The sequence below is a fragment of the Protopterus annectens genome, chromosome 9.part0 (genome assembly GCF_019279795.1).
Source record: "Protopterus annectens isolate FY-2018-M chromosome 9.part0, PAN1.0, whole genome shotgun sequence".
Taxonomy (NCBI): Eukaryota; Metazoa; Chordata; order Ceratodontiformes; family Protopteridae; genus Protopterus; species Protopterus annectens.
In genome coordinates, this window is record NC_056743.1 from 1,271,064,306 (window position 1) to 1,271,079,132 (window position 14,827).

General features: G+C 40.4%; 1 protein-coding gene across 2 annotated transcripts in view; it reads left to right on the forward strand.

The window, feature by feature from the left end:
• LOC122811992 (fumarylacetoacetate hydrolase domain-containing protein 2-like) overlaps positions 1-14,827 on the forward strand; it is a 256,975-nt gene that overhangs the window by 143,643 nt on the left and 98,505 nt on the right. For both annotated transcript variants that reach the window (XM_044084200.1, XM_044084201.1), the window contains one exon: positions 13,434-13,599. In XM_044084200.1, the coding sequence (XP_043940135.1) occupies positions 13,434-13,599 (166 nt within the window). The remainder of the gene's footprint in view (positions 1-13,433; positions 13,600-14,827) is intronic.

Here is a 14,827-nt window from a genome sequence, read left to right on the forward strand (position 1 = left end):
TCTGCAGGATCAGATTGTGTAGCATAGCACATACTGTGAATATATGTGCACATGTGCATGGAGTATACTGCAGGATTCCACCAGATATATCGAGGCACCAGAACCGTGACTTCAGAAGCCCAAACACATGCTCTATGATGTTCTTAGTTTGTGCGTGTGCCTCATATGGCATTCTTCCATGGGTATGTGTGCAGTTCTGATGGGTGTCATCATCCACGGTTCCAGGGCATTGCCAGCATCTCCTAGTAAATGGCCCTGTGGGATGTCCCCCCAGCAAACTACTAGTACAGCTGTGATGTGTGGGAGTCATGACACATTCATGATAATTCCCTGGGCATTGCACATGACTTGGCAGTTGATGGAGTAGTATCCCTTGCACTTCAGGTAGATTCTACCCTGCTCACCAGGTGGTGCCTTGATGTGTACATGAGTGCAATCTATGGCACCCAGTAATTCAGGGTAGTGTGCTACATGGTAGAAGTGTTGCATATTGCTGGTCCTCACCTCAGGGGAAAGGGGAAAAGATATGTGCTCACTGGCATGTGGGAGCATAGCATCCATGAACTGGTGGAGTATCCTAGATGCAGATGCTTGTGACACCCCCATCATATCCCCAGTTGGTCTTTGAAATGTACCTGTAGATAGTATCCTAAGGGCTACACATGCCTTAGTTTCCACTAGGATGGGTTCCCCTCTGTTAGCTCTGGCTCTGAGTTGAGGGTGGCAGAGCTCACTGAGTTCCTGTAATATGTCCCTGTCCACCCTGTAGTGCTGTACAATCTCCAACTCATGTAGCTCCTGGAAGGTTACCCTGGACCTGAGCACTCTTCTCTTTCTTGGCCTAGGCCTATTGTCAACTGCACCAGCAGCACTGATGTCAGCATCTAGCACATACAGATGTAGAACAGCTGCAGCAGCCCCTAGCATTATCTCAGTTAAAATTTTCAAGTCTGTACTCCAATGGTTCAGAGTACTAAGGATAAATCAGAATTAAGGGTGTATGCATGCTTTATAAAGTTCTGGTGTAAGTCCACCATTTTGGGATTGGCTAATTATGATGCAGTTCACCTGCTGAGGATATAATTGACATGATTTAAAGGCTGTACTTTAGTGCTCGGTGTGGCGCTATGTGCAGCATCACTCAGCATAGCTTACACAAAACTGCATATTATTAATTGAATATATCCAGTTTCCATTGTAGCTGGCTACGTCATGACGGGGATGTGAGTGGTCTGATCACTCGAACATGCTAAGTTACATCTAAACTGGAAGCAGCGCACTGTGCAAATATGCACACTGAGCACAAAATATCCTAAAAGTGACATGACACCCCCTTGATGTCATCCACATCCAGTGGGAATATAAACACTGTGTAGAAGCCTACACAAAATGGATATGGGTACACGGTTGCTCTCTTTAGCAATTCAACACATCCATGGCATTTATCCCTCATCTGCATAATATTCATGTTGACAGCGTGAAAACTACACATTTGTAAGCAGGGTAACAGCATGAATGCACGATTGTATAGACCCAATGCAAGGTCTTACAGTATATTTGTCTAGAGTACATTATGAGTGTTATTTTACAAATGTTTATTTTATTTTTATGTTAAGCTTGTTTGCGGAATGTGGCGCATAGTGCAAACATGCAGAAATTAAAAAAGATATATTAATTTCACATAATCCCTGCTGTTTTCAGACATCCACAATGTATGTTTTGAACATTTATGTATGTGATCTTATGTCCATATTTGTGGACTTTTGCATCCCCTTCTTTCAGTGTAAGCTTTTGAACACAGAAAATTTCCACATATACTACTAACATTGACACAGAGTCTACACAGATGCATTATGACTTCTTGGATTGCGTCACCTGGTTAACCTGCATAAAATCTAGCTGATTAAGGCAAAATTTGCATTGCACAAAAGGTTTTTTAGATGCACGTGCATGTGTGCCGCTACATGGAGTTTACTGAATCTGAAACTGTTCACGCCCATGTAAAAGGTTTGGTGTTCGCTTTGTTGAATTTTCCCCAATGTCTTTATGTTGATTTATGTTGCGACTGTACTAGTACATGTTTTCAGATACACCCAGTTTAAATGAATGACACCCAATAATGACCTTCATAATGTTCCCCAAGTTTTAGAAATCTCAGAGTTAGGCTATACTAAGTAGGGAGGAAGGGGGCAAAGCCCTATGCTTGGTGAGTGTGGGGAACTTTGTCTCCAGTATAATAATCTTTCTGTTGAGTGTTCATTCACATAACTGGGCTTGTCCAACCATAGTTCACCTAAAAGCAAACTGATCACATGAGCAATATGCAGCTATATTGCTTGTCAAGCATAATGCTCACAGACTGAGGAAGGATATTTCAATGACTGCAGGACACAAGCCATATATCAGACCCTATCTCTACTGCTGCAGTCATATGTAACACCTTTCCAAGCTAATAGCACTGTTAGCAACTTAGTAGTGTCTACAGTTTTATACCTACACAAAAATACATCTTATATATCTATATATTTATAGCCATATATCTGTATTTGGCAATCCCATCTGCTTTCACTAAATTGGAGCCAATGTAGTCACTGAACAGTAATCCTGATTCATTAAAAATAAGTTATGTACGCACCATAACGTTCCATTTGTATTGTCAATTTTTTTCATCTCTCCTCACAAATGGGTTATGGATCTGATCATCAGGTCTGCCTCAGCCGTTACTAAACTTGTGGCAACCAAAAAAGCTCTTGGATAGATCCCCTTACCCACAATGTCTCTCTCCACATTCCCTCAGATCTTGTTTGCAGTAATTCACACTACCAAGAAACACAGTAATAAAACCAAAAACATGAAAGATGGTTGAAGAGACCAGTTCTGTAGTGATAAGGATAAACAACATATATAATACAGAAGCTTCTTGTTCAACTAAGGCTGGGGGTTACAGGGAGGGGATGTGAGGACAGATGAAAACATTTGATAATATAGATGGAATGTTATGGTGAGTACATAACTTCTTTATCTGATATTGTCAATTTTTTCATCTCATTCTCACAAATGGGGCAGAGTCCCCAGTTTCTTTTATCCTGGGTGGACTCAAAGGAGGATGTTCCTCAAAACCATAGAGCCAAAAGAGGCCCATCCCAGGGAGCCAAGTCCAACTTGTAGTGGGGCATAAAGGTATGATGGTTAGACTAAGTGGTCACTGCACAAATGTCTTTCATGGAAGCTTTAGTTTGTAAAACAGCAGACAAGGCCATGACCCTAGTGGAAGAAGCCTGAACAGGCTTGGGAAGATTTATACACTTTGAGGTGTAAACAAAGGAAATGCATTCGGAAAGCTATCTAGATAAGGTAACCTTGGAGACCGGTAAACTTTTCTTAGGGCCTGCAATAGCAATGAACAACTGGTTTGTTTTGCGAAACTCTTTGGTTTTATGTAGGTAGAATCGTAATTGTCTTTGCACATCCAGCAAGTGTAGAATATATTCACCTTTGTTGCTGAAGTTAGGGAAGAAGACAGAGAAAATGGATGGTTTGAGAAATAAATTTGGGAAGAAAAAAGGGGTTGATACACAGGGAGACTCTGTCTTTGTAGAAAATCAAATATGGAGATTGAAAACGTAAAGCTTGGATCTCTGAAATTCTTCTTGCAGATACAATTGCCACTAGAAATATAGCTTTCCAGGAGAGAAACTTAATATCACAGGACGCTGCAGGTTCAAATGGTGGTTGAATAATAGAACGTACCACTGAATTGACATCACATGGGGGAGAGGGATCCCTGTGCGGTGGTCTTAACAATAGTCCCTTTTAAAAAGGCTTTACAAAGTTTGTGGGAAATTAGCAACATGTTATCTTCTCCAACATGAAAAACTGAAATAACCACTAATTGAACTATAACCACAGAGGCAGATGCTCTATCATTAAAAAGCTGAGCCAGAAAATCTAAGACAAAGAGAACAGGGGCTCTAATAGGATTGACATTACACTGTTGCACCCAAATTACAAATTTCTTCCATTTACTTTTGTAAAGTTTTTGATTGGATAATTTATGAGATGATAAAATATGTCTGACTAGTGGGGAGAGCATGGGTTGTCTGGCAATTAATGGAACTGAAGAAACCAAGCTGTCAGCTTGAGATTGTGAAGATTTAGATGAGTCATTTTTGTCAGAAGTGACAGCAGTTCTGGAAAGCTTTTCAGAATCCAGGGCTTCTTCTGAAGACAAGGCCAGAAAAAGGGAAGCCAAATTTGGCAAAACCAGAATGGGGCAATGAGGATTACTGTTCTGTTCAACCTGTGTGCTTTCTGAATGAATTTTGGGATTACAGGGAATGGGGGAAAGGTGTAAAGTAGACTAGGGGTCCAATTGTGAGTGAGAGCATCCCTCGAGGACTCCCCCTGTAGGGGAATCAGGGCAAAGTAGTTGCTGGACTTGTTTAGTGGTGAAGCAAAAAGGTTGCAGCAAAACTGGCCCCATCTGCGGAAAATGTCTTCCACTACCTTTTGGTTGAGGGACCACTCATGAGGCATGAGAATGGATCTGCTCAACTTGTTTGCTATCACACTAGGCTTCACCAGAATGTGCATTGCTATGAGGAAGTGGTTTGATGAGATCACCCATTGCCAAACTCTGAGGGCTTCTTGACATAGAGGGTAAGATCTGGTTCCCCCTTACTTGTTTATGCACCAGACCACTGACATGTTGTCTATTGGACTGCAACTGTTCCCAGAGGAAGAATAGCATGGAATGCTTGCAATGCCAGAAGCAATGCTCTCACCTCCAGAACACTGATGTGCAGATTCACCTCGTCTGCAGACCAGGTTCCTTGGACCTTCCTCTCCAGATAATGACCCCCCCACCCTATCTGGGAGGCATCCATGGTTACTGTGGCCTGCAGCTGTTGGGGAACAAAGGTTTGACCTTGTAACAATTGCTCTGACTACATCCATTTTAAGAGGGATCTTTTGCATGTGTTTGTTATCAGAATCTGGTGAGACATGGAATGATGAATAATCAACAACTGGGAGGCTAAAAGCCACTGTAACATCCTCATGTGGAATCTGCCTAACGGGACTAACACTGTGACCGCAGCTATCAATCCTAAAGCTTGAAGAACATGACAAGCAGCTGCCTTCACATTTCGAAGCAAACCTGTTAATTTGTCCCTGATTGTTAATACTCTTGATGTTGAAAGTCTGGAGATCATCTGAGTAGTGCCCAAAACTGGTCCAATGGTTTACAAGGCTTGTACAGGTTCCAGATGTGATTTTGGTGGTTTTGAAGGTTGGGCTTTGGGCTGGCAACTCAGCACTGTAAAAATCCACTGCCAATCAGTGGATCAGAGTTCCGCTGTGGCAACCTCTAACTGGGAAAAGCCGAAAGACATTACTATTGTGATACCTAATTCTGTACAAATTTGAAGAACTGAGTCCCATGCGTTTAACAGTAGATGCCTGGTCGGGGCAGAGATAAGCCAATCGTCTTAGATAAGGAAACACCCACAATCCTTGTTGTCTCAGGTGAGCAGCAACCACTGACATACATTTGGTGAACACCCAAGGGGCTGTTGTGAGACCAAAGGGCAGTGCTCTGAACTTGAAATGACGGGCTCCCAAATGGAAATGTTGGTATCTTCTGGAGCACCTGTCTATCTTTATATGGTTGTACGTATCCTGAAAATCTACTGAGCACATCCAATTGTCCTTCCCCAGGAATGGAACTATGGACTGAACCGTAACCATTCAGAACTTGCTGTGTCAAACTGACTTGTTTAGTTTTCTGAGATCTAGAATCAGTCTCCAGTCCCCTGTTTTCTTTGGAACTAAAAAGAACCTTGAGTAAACTCTTGGATGGCTCTTTTTTTTAGCAGTTTTGGAATCTGAACAACTGCCTGCTCCCTTTGACTGGGTGAACTTCTGGGATTCTGTTGATAAGTGGAGGTGATTGATTGAAGGGGATCTGATAACCTCTGGATATAATCCTCTGCACCCACAGATAAGAAGTTATGTTTTGCCAGGCTCTCCAGTGCAGGGATAGTCAACCCCCGATTACCTCCAGAGGTGGAAAGTTGGGCCTCCTTTCAAGAGGGCTGGAAGGGTTTCCCAAAAAAGGGTTTTTGGGAACCCCAATTTTGCAGGCCTCCTCTGCCGCTAGGGTGGCGTCCTCCATTATTATTATTCCCCCTTCTGACTCTGGGGGAAAAATCTCCATGTGTGCTCTGTAAGAACTCTGAGATTTCTTGAACTACATATTTCTGCTTCCTCTTTGACCTTTTGAACAGGGTCTCTGGGGTGCGAAAAAATGTATGCCCACAGCAGAAAAGACTCTTACCTTCCTTCTCACAGCTGGAAAGGGTATCTTTAACTTTAGATCAAAAAATAGAAGAACTATCAAATGGAGCATTGACAAAGTAAGAGTTAAAGTGTTCTGCAAAGTTGCATAGGCACATCCAGTGATGTCTCCTAATGGAGATGCCGGAACCCGCCACTCTAGTCATCCCTTCAGCTATATGTGCAATAAGCCTCATAGAAGAACCAGCTATAGAATGTAGGGTCGCTAGCTGGGAAGCTACCTTTTGCCATACCCCCTCAGCTACTGCTCCTTCCAGGGTGTCTGATAACTCCTTAATCAGATCCCATTGTAACCTAATAAAATGGGAAAGATAGTTCAGCGATCGCAATGCAAATGTTGCTTTAGAGAAAACACGTTTCCCACATCTATCCATTGTCCTAGAATCTTTATTCAGAGGGAAGATAGTAGAGCTCTCCTCCAAGAATTACTTTTTGGTAGCTGCCACCATGACCATGGCATCTACTGCAACACCCTTAGCCCAGAAGGCTTTATCAGATGGAGATGTAATTATCTTGTTTGGGCTCCAGGGAATAGGCTCAATGGAATCTGGGGTCTCTCATGCCCACCAAGAGATCATACCTATGAGAAAGATGGGTGAGAAGCAAAATCTGCCAGGTACACCAGCTCCTCAGGAGAAGAATTACTGGACTGCCAATTGCTTCTCTATTTCAGTATTTTCTAGAATCTCCCTAAAGGATATGTCCTCAGGAGGTAACCATGGGGATCCTTCTCCTTTATCTAGGTCAGTGTCTTCAGGGGCAGACTCCTCGGTGGAGTCCAAATGTTTCCTCTTACAAAGTCTCTTCCAAGGAACCTCCTCAGTGGGAGACTCTGGGGAGGTATCTGGAGAGACACCTCACTGGGTATTGTGGTGCTTGAGGTCTTACTGTCCCAGTAGAGCGACCTGGTTGGAAGAGGTATGCAGGGAATGCAGACTGGACTGAGTATCTGATGCAGTGACAGCTGTCACCCTCTCCAAGGCCCCAAAGGCTGACTGCTTCTGAGTGAAAGAGGACCTCGGCCCAACAAGACATGCTTGCGAGACAAAGCCTCTTCCAACCCTGAAGACAGCTCACTCTGGGTAGAAGCCAGAGCCGAGCTCACCTGCGCAAAAGCCCCAAGATGCATCCAATGCTCTGACAACCTGGGACTCAAAAGCTCTTGAGAACTGCAAGGGTTACTATGGCTCTGAGAGCTCTCTGGCTCTGAGAAAGCTGAAGAGCTCAGAGGAAAGGCCTGATCAGAAGATGTCCTTGGATCTGACCTAAAGGGTACTGGGCATATCGGATCTGAGGGCTCTGAAACTTGCTCTGAAGTTAGAAGAGGATCCAGAGGGGGAGTAGTAGACTTAAGAAGTGCTGGAACCAAGTGGGTCAGGGTTGAGGGTGACTTAGCTATGTCCTACACCCACAGAATTTTCTGCACCAAATGCTCCATGTCATCCTCAGTAAGGCTCCTGGTTGAACGAGAAGAGGAGCTAGATGGGGATTTCGGCCTGGACAGAAAAGGTGATGCCACTGTGGAAGGAACAGGATGAAATGTTGGAGAGTAACTAGTTCATGGGAGAGTTGTAATTGGTTTAAATGGGCTCTTCTTTGGATCCAGTACCAACAAAGCCCATCCTTACTAGATGGTTCTGGAGCTGAAGATACCAGATCCAGCTTGGTAGTAGCCGGCACCGATGGCCCAGACTGGTCTTTTTCAGTATGTTTAAAAGTTTTGGTCTTTGGTTCCAAAGTATCTGACAGAGCCAAGGAAGCTCTCTTCTTGACCTTATCACTAGATTTCGCAGAAAGGGAAGAAGCTAGACTAGACTGAGAAGCAAAAGCTGCACAAAAAACCAAAAAGTTCGTAGGAAGATCACCAGCTCAGTCTTACTCAAACACAAACCGAAAATAGTACAAAACAAGTGATGTTCACAAAAATGTTCCTTCGCTCATCATTAATGGATGAAAAACGTAGTAAACCAGCACAGAGACGTTATAAACTGGAACAAAACCTCTTTTATTCACAGATAAAACCACCGCTTTCGCCTGAGAATCCCAGGCTTTTTCAAGGTGCATAAAGAATGTAGCCATTCTGTTTTATATAAATCTCTTAATTGGCAAAATTGATTAATTGAACTCATTAATTCATTAGTTAAAGAATCAAATTGCTGCCCATAGCAAGAAAATAATACTTAAAGTGCAACAGTGCTTTAAAATGTACATAGAAATTTGTAACATTAAAAAATATATACTATATCATAAGTACATGTATTAAATGCAAACAAGGTAAGATATGCTTTCAAGTATATTTTAAAAATACTTTAAAAAGTGCTGAGCTGGTGATCTTCCTACGAACTTTTTGTTTTTTTGTGCAGCTTTTGCTTCTTGGTTTCTATGGCGGAAGACCTGTCTTGCTTGGAACTTCTCAACACACCTAACGCTTTGCGGGAGGAGCTTGATGAAGCTCCCGTTACGCGTAAGGAGTTTAACCAGGTTCTAACGCTCCTTACGCAAATCAGTAACTTTCTTTTATCACAAAGCAGTAGTAATGGTTCCTCGATTCCCTGTAATCAGCAGCAAGGAGCACGTAGTAAGCGGGGATTTTCATCCGCAAAAGAGCCGAATGGCGTGTGTGCACCGAGGGATACAGTAACAACGGATAATCAAAATTCTTATGCACATGAAGGAAATGTTTCTGACAGGCATGGACTGAGTGATGAACTCCCTGATAGGGAGTTCAACTTCAAAGCGTAGACGGAATACCAACCAATTTTTAAGCAAGGTACTGTTGACAACAATATCGAACAACTTGACAATGAGTTTGATACATTTAACAAAAAGTTATACGCTTATAAAAACTGCCAACTTGAAATCAATTATTTAAGAGAATGTGTGAAGGTACAAAGAGTCCCTAAAGGACTCAGGTGTTACAAATTTCCAAGTAACGCCATTGCAGGTTCTGTTTTACATTCACAATTAATTGAATTGTTTAACCGCACAGGTCTTGAAATGTTAGAGTTTATGATACAGGATTATCAAACCAAATGCAATACTATTTTAAATGATTTGACTGTACTTAATGAAAATATTGTGAAGCACAAAAATTTCCTAAGGCATAAAAAGAAGTATGATGATGTTTTTAAAGAGATTGATCAACATTGTTACAAAGTGTTGGACAGAAAAGCCAGGAAATTAGATCAAGATTTAGTAGAATACAGGGAGGGCAGGGCATATCCTTTTTTTAATAAACAGAAACAGGTTAACATGAATTCTGAAGGCTTTGATGGCAACATTAATAAACAACATTTTCTCAGTACACCTAACATGGAACCGCTTCGCCAAAGTGAAAGGTTAGCACAAAAGGGGGGTAATATTCCTCCGCAGGTTTTTCAATTACCCCAGGGCAGACCGATGGGGAGGAGCAACAGCAACTCACACCAGCAGAACTGGGGGAGAGTACGCAATTGATAGAAATACCTGAAGATTTTAATTTTGAGATAATTAACTTTTCAAATCCAAGTACTAACCAAATAGTAGTGACATGTAATAATTTTAGTATTTACAACTTCACTAACTTACCTGTCAGCCCTGATTTTTTTGAATTGTTCACGAAGGGTTTACACTATATACCCTCGAGGCCATCTTATTTGCCTAAACTTCTCATTGAGTTAAAACTCTTTGTCAGGAATTTAAACCTCTCCCTATATTTCAAAGGTCAGGAAGCTCCCTATATTTCAAAGGTCAGGAAGCTCCATCTAATGATATAGGCAGACGTAGTACATTTAATCCTCCTACTTACCCTGGACTTAAAATGTTTGAAGAATTGTTAGAAAAATCCTTTAGAAGAGATCTAGGGGGATACCATCAGCATTCTTCACCTAATTTTGATAAACACTTGCAAGACACTGTTGAATTGTTGAGGAAAGAAAAAATCAGGGTAATGAAGCCTGACAAAGGGGGAGGGGTGGTCCTAATGAATTTTTTTGATTATGAAAATGCTATGCATAATGTATTGCAGGACACAGAAACATACGAGCAGGTGTCAAGGAATGAACTGAATGTTGCATATTCTAGAATAAGATACACTTTGAGTGACCACCTTCTCCAAGGGGCTATAAATGAAAGTTTGTTTAATTACTTAAATGTTTCTAATCCAAAAATCCCGATTTTGTTTGGTATACTCAAGGTCCACAAAGGTATCTCACCCCTCAGTTTCAGACCAATTGTGGCCGGGGCGGGGGGCATTACTGAACCTTTGGGCAGATTTGTGGAGCACAATTTGAAACATTTTATTTCTCAACTTCCACATGTTTGTAAGGACTCTTGGGAATTTTTGGCCAGTCTTCCTGTTGGTATTAGTAACCCTGACACACTCATGATTACTATAGATGTTATAGAATTATTTCCCAGCATACCACACTCCAAGGGTATAGAATGGTTCACTGAAGTGTTGGCTAAAGAATCGGGCTTAAGTAACAGCTTGGTCAACCTTTTGGCTGAGTTTATGCATATTATTTTGCATAACAACTTTATATACTTCAGTGGTGAGCTCTTTAGGCAAAACAAAGGTGTAGCCATGGGCTCTCCATGTGCATCTTCGTATGCGAACATCATTTTACACAAGTGGGAACAAAAATACATCCATTCCTCAAGATGGAAAGAATTCATTATATTCTACAAACGTTACCTGGACGACATTTGTATTTTATGGCAGGGAACGAAAGAGAATTTTTTAGAATTCTTTGACTACATCAGCTGTACAACAGAATTTTTATCATTTACGTATGAGCTTAGTGAAGATTCTTTACACTATTTAGATGTATTGTTAATGAAAGATAAGGAGACACAACAGTTTCAAACTCAGGTATTTAGAAAGAATACATTTTCTAATGCCTTTTTGCACTATGATAGCTCCCATCCTTTTTACATTAAGAAAGGAATAATTAGAGGCCAATTAATACGAGGCTCTAGGATGTGTAGTTCCCTCGATTTGTTCTTGAAAGAAGCAAGTTTTTTGACCACCATGTTTAAGGAGAGAGGCTACCTACCCAACCTTATTAGTTCTCTGATCCTGGAAATTAAAGAAAAAAGGGACTCTATGTATCCCCCACTTTTAGCCAAAGGGCTTCCTTTACCTACGGGTAATGGATCTAAGCAGGACGACAAACTTAGGAGTTTTTCTTACACGTATACTGGTGATGCAAAGCTTATAGAAGACACCATGAGTTTTTATTGGCCTATTTTAACATCCCAGGATGACATTAAACCTTACATTCCTGAAAGAATACATTTTGTCAGAAAACGTGACATTAATTTAAAAGGAATGTTTGAGCAAATTCCTAAACCAATGTTTTCTGATGATAACAATTGTTCTAGTAGAAAATATGGTTCATTTAAGTGTGGAAGGTGTAATCAATGCAAACATATGTTGAATGACGACCACATTTTTATCCCTTCCAGAAATTGTACACTTAGATCGCATGCCCATTACACATGCAATTCATCTGGAGTAGTGTATTTGGGTACTTGTTTGTCCTGCCATGGTTTCTATATAGGCAAAATGGTGAGAAAGCTCAAGAAAAGGATATATGAGCATTTTTATGAAATTGAAAAAAGAATGGACAACAATGCTTTTTTTAAACACTCCCTAGTTTGCACCAACATGTTAATAAGATTTTTTGTATTAGAACGAGTCCAGCAGGATCCAAGAGGTGGGGATTGGGAAACGTATTTGGAAAGTAGAGAGTTAACATGGCAACTTAAACTGGATGCCACCAGGCATCCGGGTATGAACGATACCATTAGTTTAAAGAGCCTACTTAAAATGAGGAGAAACAGATTGTAATTAAATTTTTATTTTATTTTATATGTGGATTCATAAAATCTAAGTCATGATGCTGAGTTTTAAGGTTAAGGGGAAAGACAGTTCAAGCATTATTACACTATAGACAGGTTTAAGTAACATTTTGAAAGGGCACGCTTTTAATGTCTAAGAAGCTAGACTAGACTGAGCTGACTTTGATTTTGAAGTGAACGGCTTAACTGAAGTAGCAGAAATGGTCTCTTCAAAAGCTGAGGGAAGCATCTGTTTCATGATAAGCTTGTTTCTTCTTTCAGCCAATGCTCGGTGGTTGAAAGAATGGTATATGGAGCAGTTCTCATGTAAGTGGAGAGGCCCTAAGCAGTAAATGCACAAAGAGTGTGAATTGCTAAATGGGAATTTATGCCTACATTTTGTTCACATTAACTGAAGCCAGGCACAGGAAAAAGAAATAGAAACAAAATACCTTTTTTTTTAAGACCGAGAAAGGACGAGAAAGGAAGAACTACTAATGATAGTAGTTAAGGTTACCTAAAAGGTATAGGAGGGAAGGGAAGTACCATAACAAAAAACAGTTACAGAGATGGCAGGAGAGACGAAGAGAGATAGAGAGAAGTAACCTAATAAAAAAGCAGTTACTAACAGAAAGGTGAAGCTCTAAGCACAAGGGGAGAAAAAAGATTAAATATGAAAATTGAAAGGCTACAAAATATAAGAAAAAGACAGTAATTTAAGCAATATGACCAACAATCCAAGAGCTCAATGGAAGGACCATGGCTTCGAGAAGCAGCAAACGAAATCTGAGAGAACAGAGAGAGATGCATTGTGGGTAAGGGGCGCTATCCAAGTGCTTCATTGGTTGCCAAAATCTTAGTAAGGGCCAAGTTGGATCCGATGATCAGATCCGTAACCCATTTGTGAAGGTGAGATGAAAAAAAATTGACAATATCAGATCAGTAATTTATTTCAGGTTGTTAGAACTAGCTCAATTGCTTATCTTGTTGGTGGATGAAGATGTTTTTTGTTGTGTTACTGAAACCCAAGCTCCCAGAAGAATTTACATTTCAATTCAATGATTCTCAAATAATTACAGAATTAGAAACTGTTGATTTAATCAGAACTAAAATAAATGGGAAATTATAGCAAGAAATGTGTTCTGAACAGCATTTTGAATTATGCCTGCAGTTTTTAGCAAATCATTCTGAAATAGCACTTTACTTGTGAGGTGTTCTTACTGACATCTGTCCTGATTTGTTTATTCCCACAGACTGCTGAAGCAATGGAATATGTGGCAGGTTTCACTGTTGCTCTTGATGTCAGTGCCAGGGACTGGCTGACCAAAACAAGTAATGGGAACCAGTGGCTTCTGGGAAAATCGTTTGACACATTTTGTCCTCTGGGTCCAGCCCTTGTAACAAAAGATAGCCTATCAGGTATTTTATATCAATAAATCTGTCTGTACCTAAGTAGTACTTTTGTAATTTCTGTCTTTCACACCTTACATTGTTTTTCACATCAGTTCATGAATGAAGATGTGAATGCAAACACAAGAACCAGTGAAAATATACTGGGTAAATGGCACCTCATTTTAAAAGCTCTTCATCAACAGCAGTGCCTACTAAAGGAAATGTCATTAAAGAACTGAAAAGGATACAACTAATGGCAGTCAGATAGAAAACTACTGCACATTTCTACAAAAAGCAGAAGGCAAAAGACAAGTATTATTTCTCCTTTAGGAAAATAACTTGCCACTAGAAACACATCACTAAGTGATTACATGAGTATGAGGAATAAGGTAGACAAGAACCATTTCCATTCAAAGAGGAAGCTTAAAAATATACCAGTTAATATAGAAAAATGGGCAATACATGACTAATGACAGTTCTGTGTGAATGCAATAATACAGTAGGTGTGGGAGACAGAATGACAGCCATTAAAGTGTACAAATGAGTTAATAAAGCAGTCGCCAAAACAAATGCCTGATGCTCATAGAAAATCTTACATTTTTGATACTACAAATCAGTTCACGTTGTTCTGCAACTGCCATCTACATTATAAATTAAAAGTACTTGAACGTAGGTTGTTTAGCAGATCAATTTGCATGTCATGGGAACCCTGAATGAAGAAAACTGATTACTCTGTCATAAAGGCAGAAAAAGGAGGCAAAACTAAGTCTAAACAAGCATTTTCCATTCTACTATCCCAAGTGCATATGGCAGGAGTCACTCTTGTAAAACTATGTCCATGCAATCTGGTTATTTTTCTTGTTATATGCTCCCTAAGTTCGGCAACAATCCTCTGTACTTCAGTAGGAGATTGCTGCACACTTCCTCTTTGTCTCCTCCCCCAGCACACACACACTCACTTCTTTTTTATGTTCCACTTACTTGACACATCCCATGCTCAACAATAGTACATACTGTCAATATTTTGTTCTCTTTATATTATTTTCTCCATAGTAACATTATATGATGTTATGACAGTGTACAGGTATTCTTCTTGCTTTTTGTATTGACTGAATTCTTGCATCATATCTACTTATGATAGTGTTTGTTTATGCTACATATCATCCTGACTTATACCACTCTACATGCTTGATCTTGCAATTTCAATGTTGTGTTGATATTGACTAAAGTTTATTGTGTATTTGACTGGTTTTCT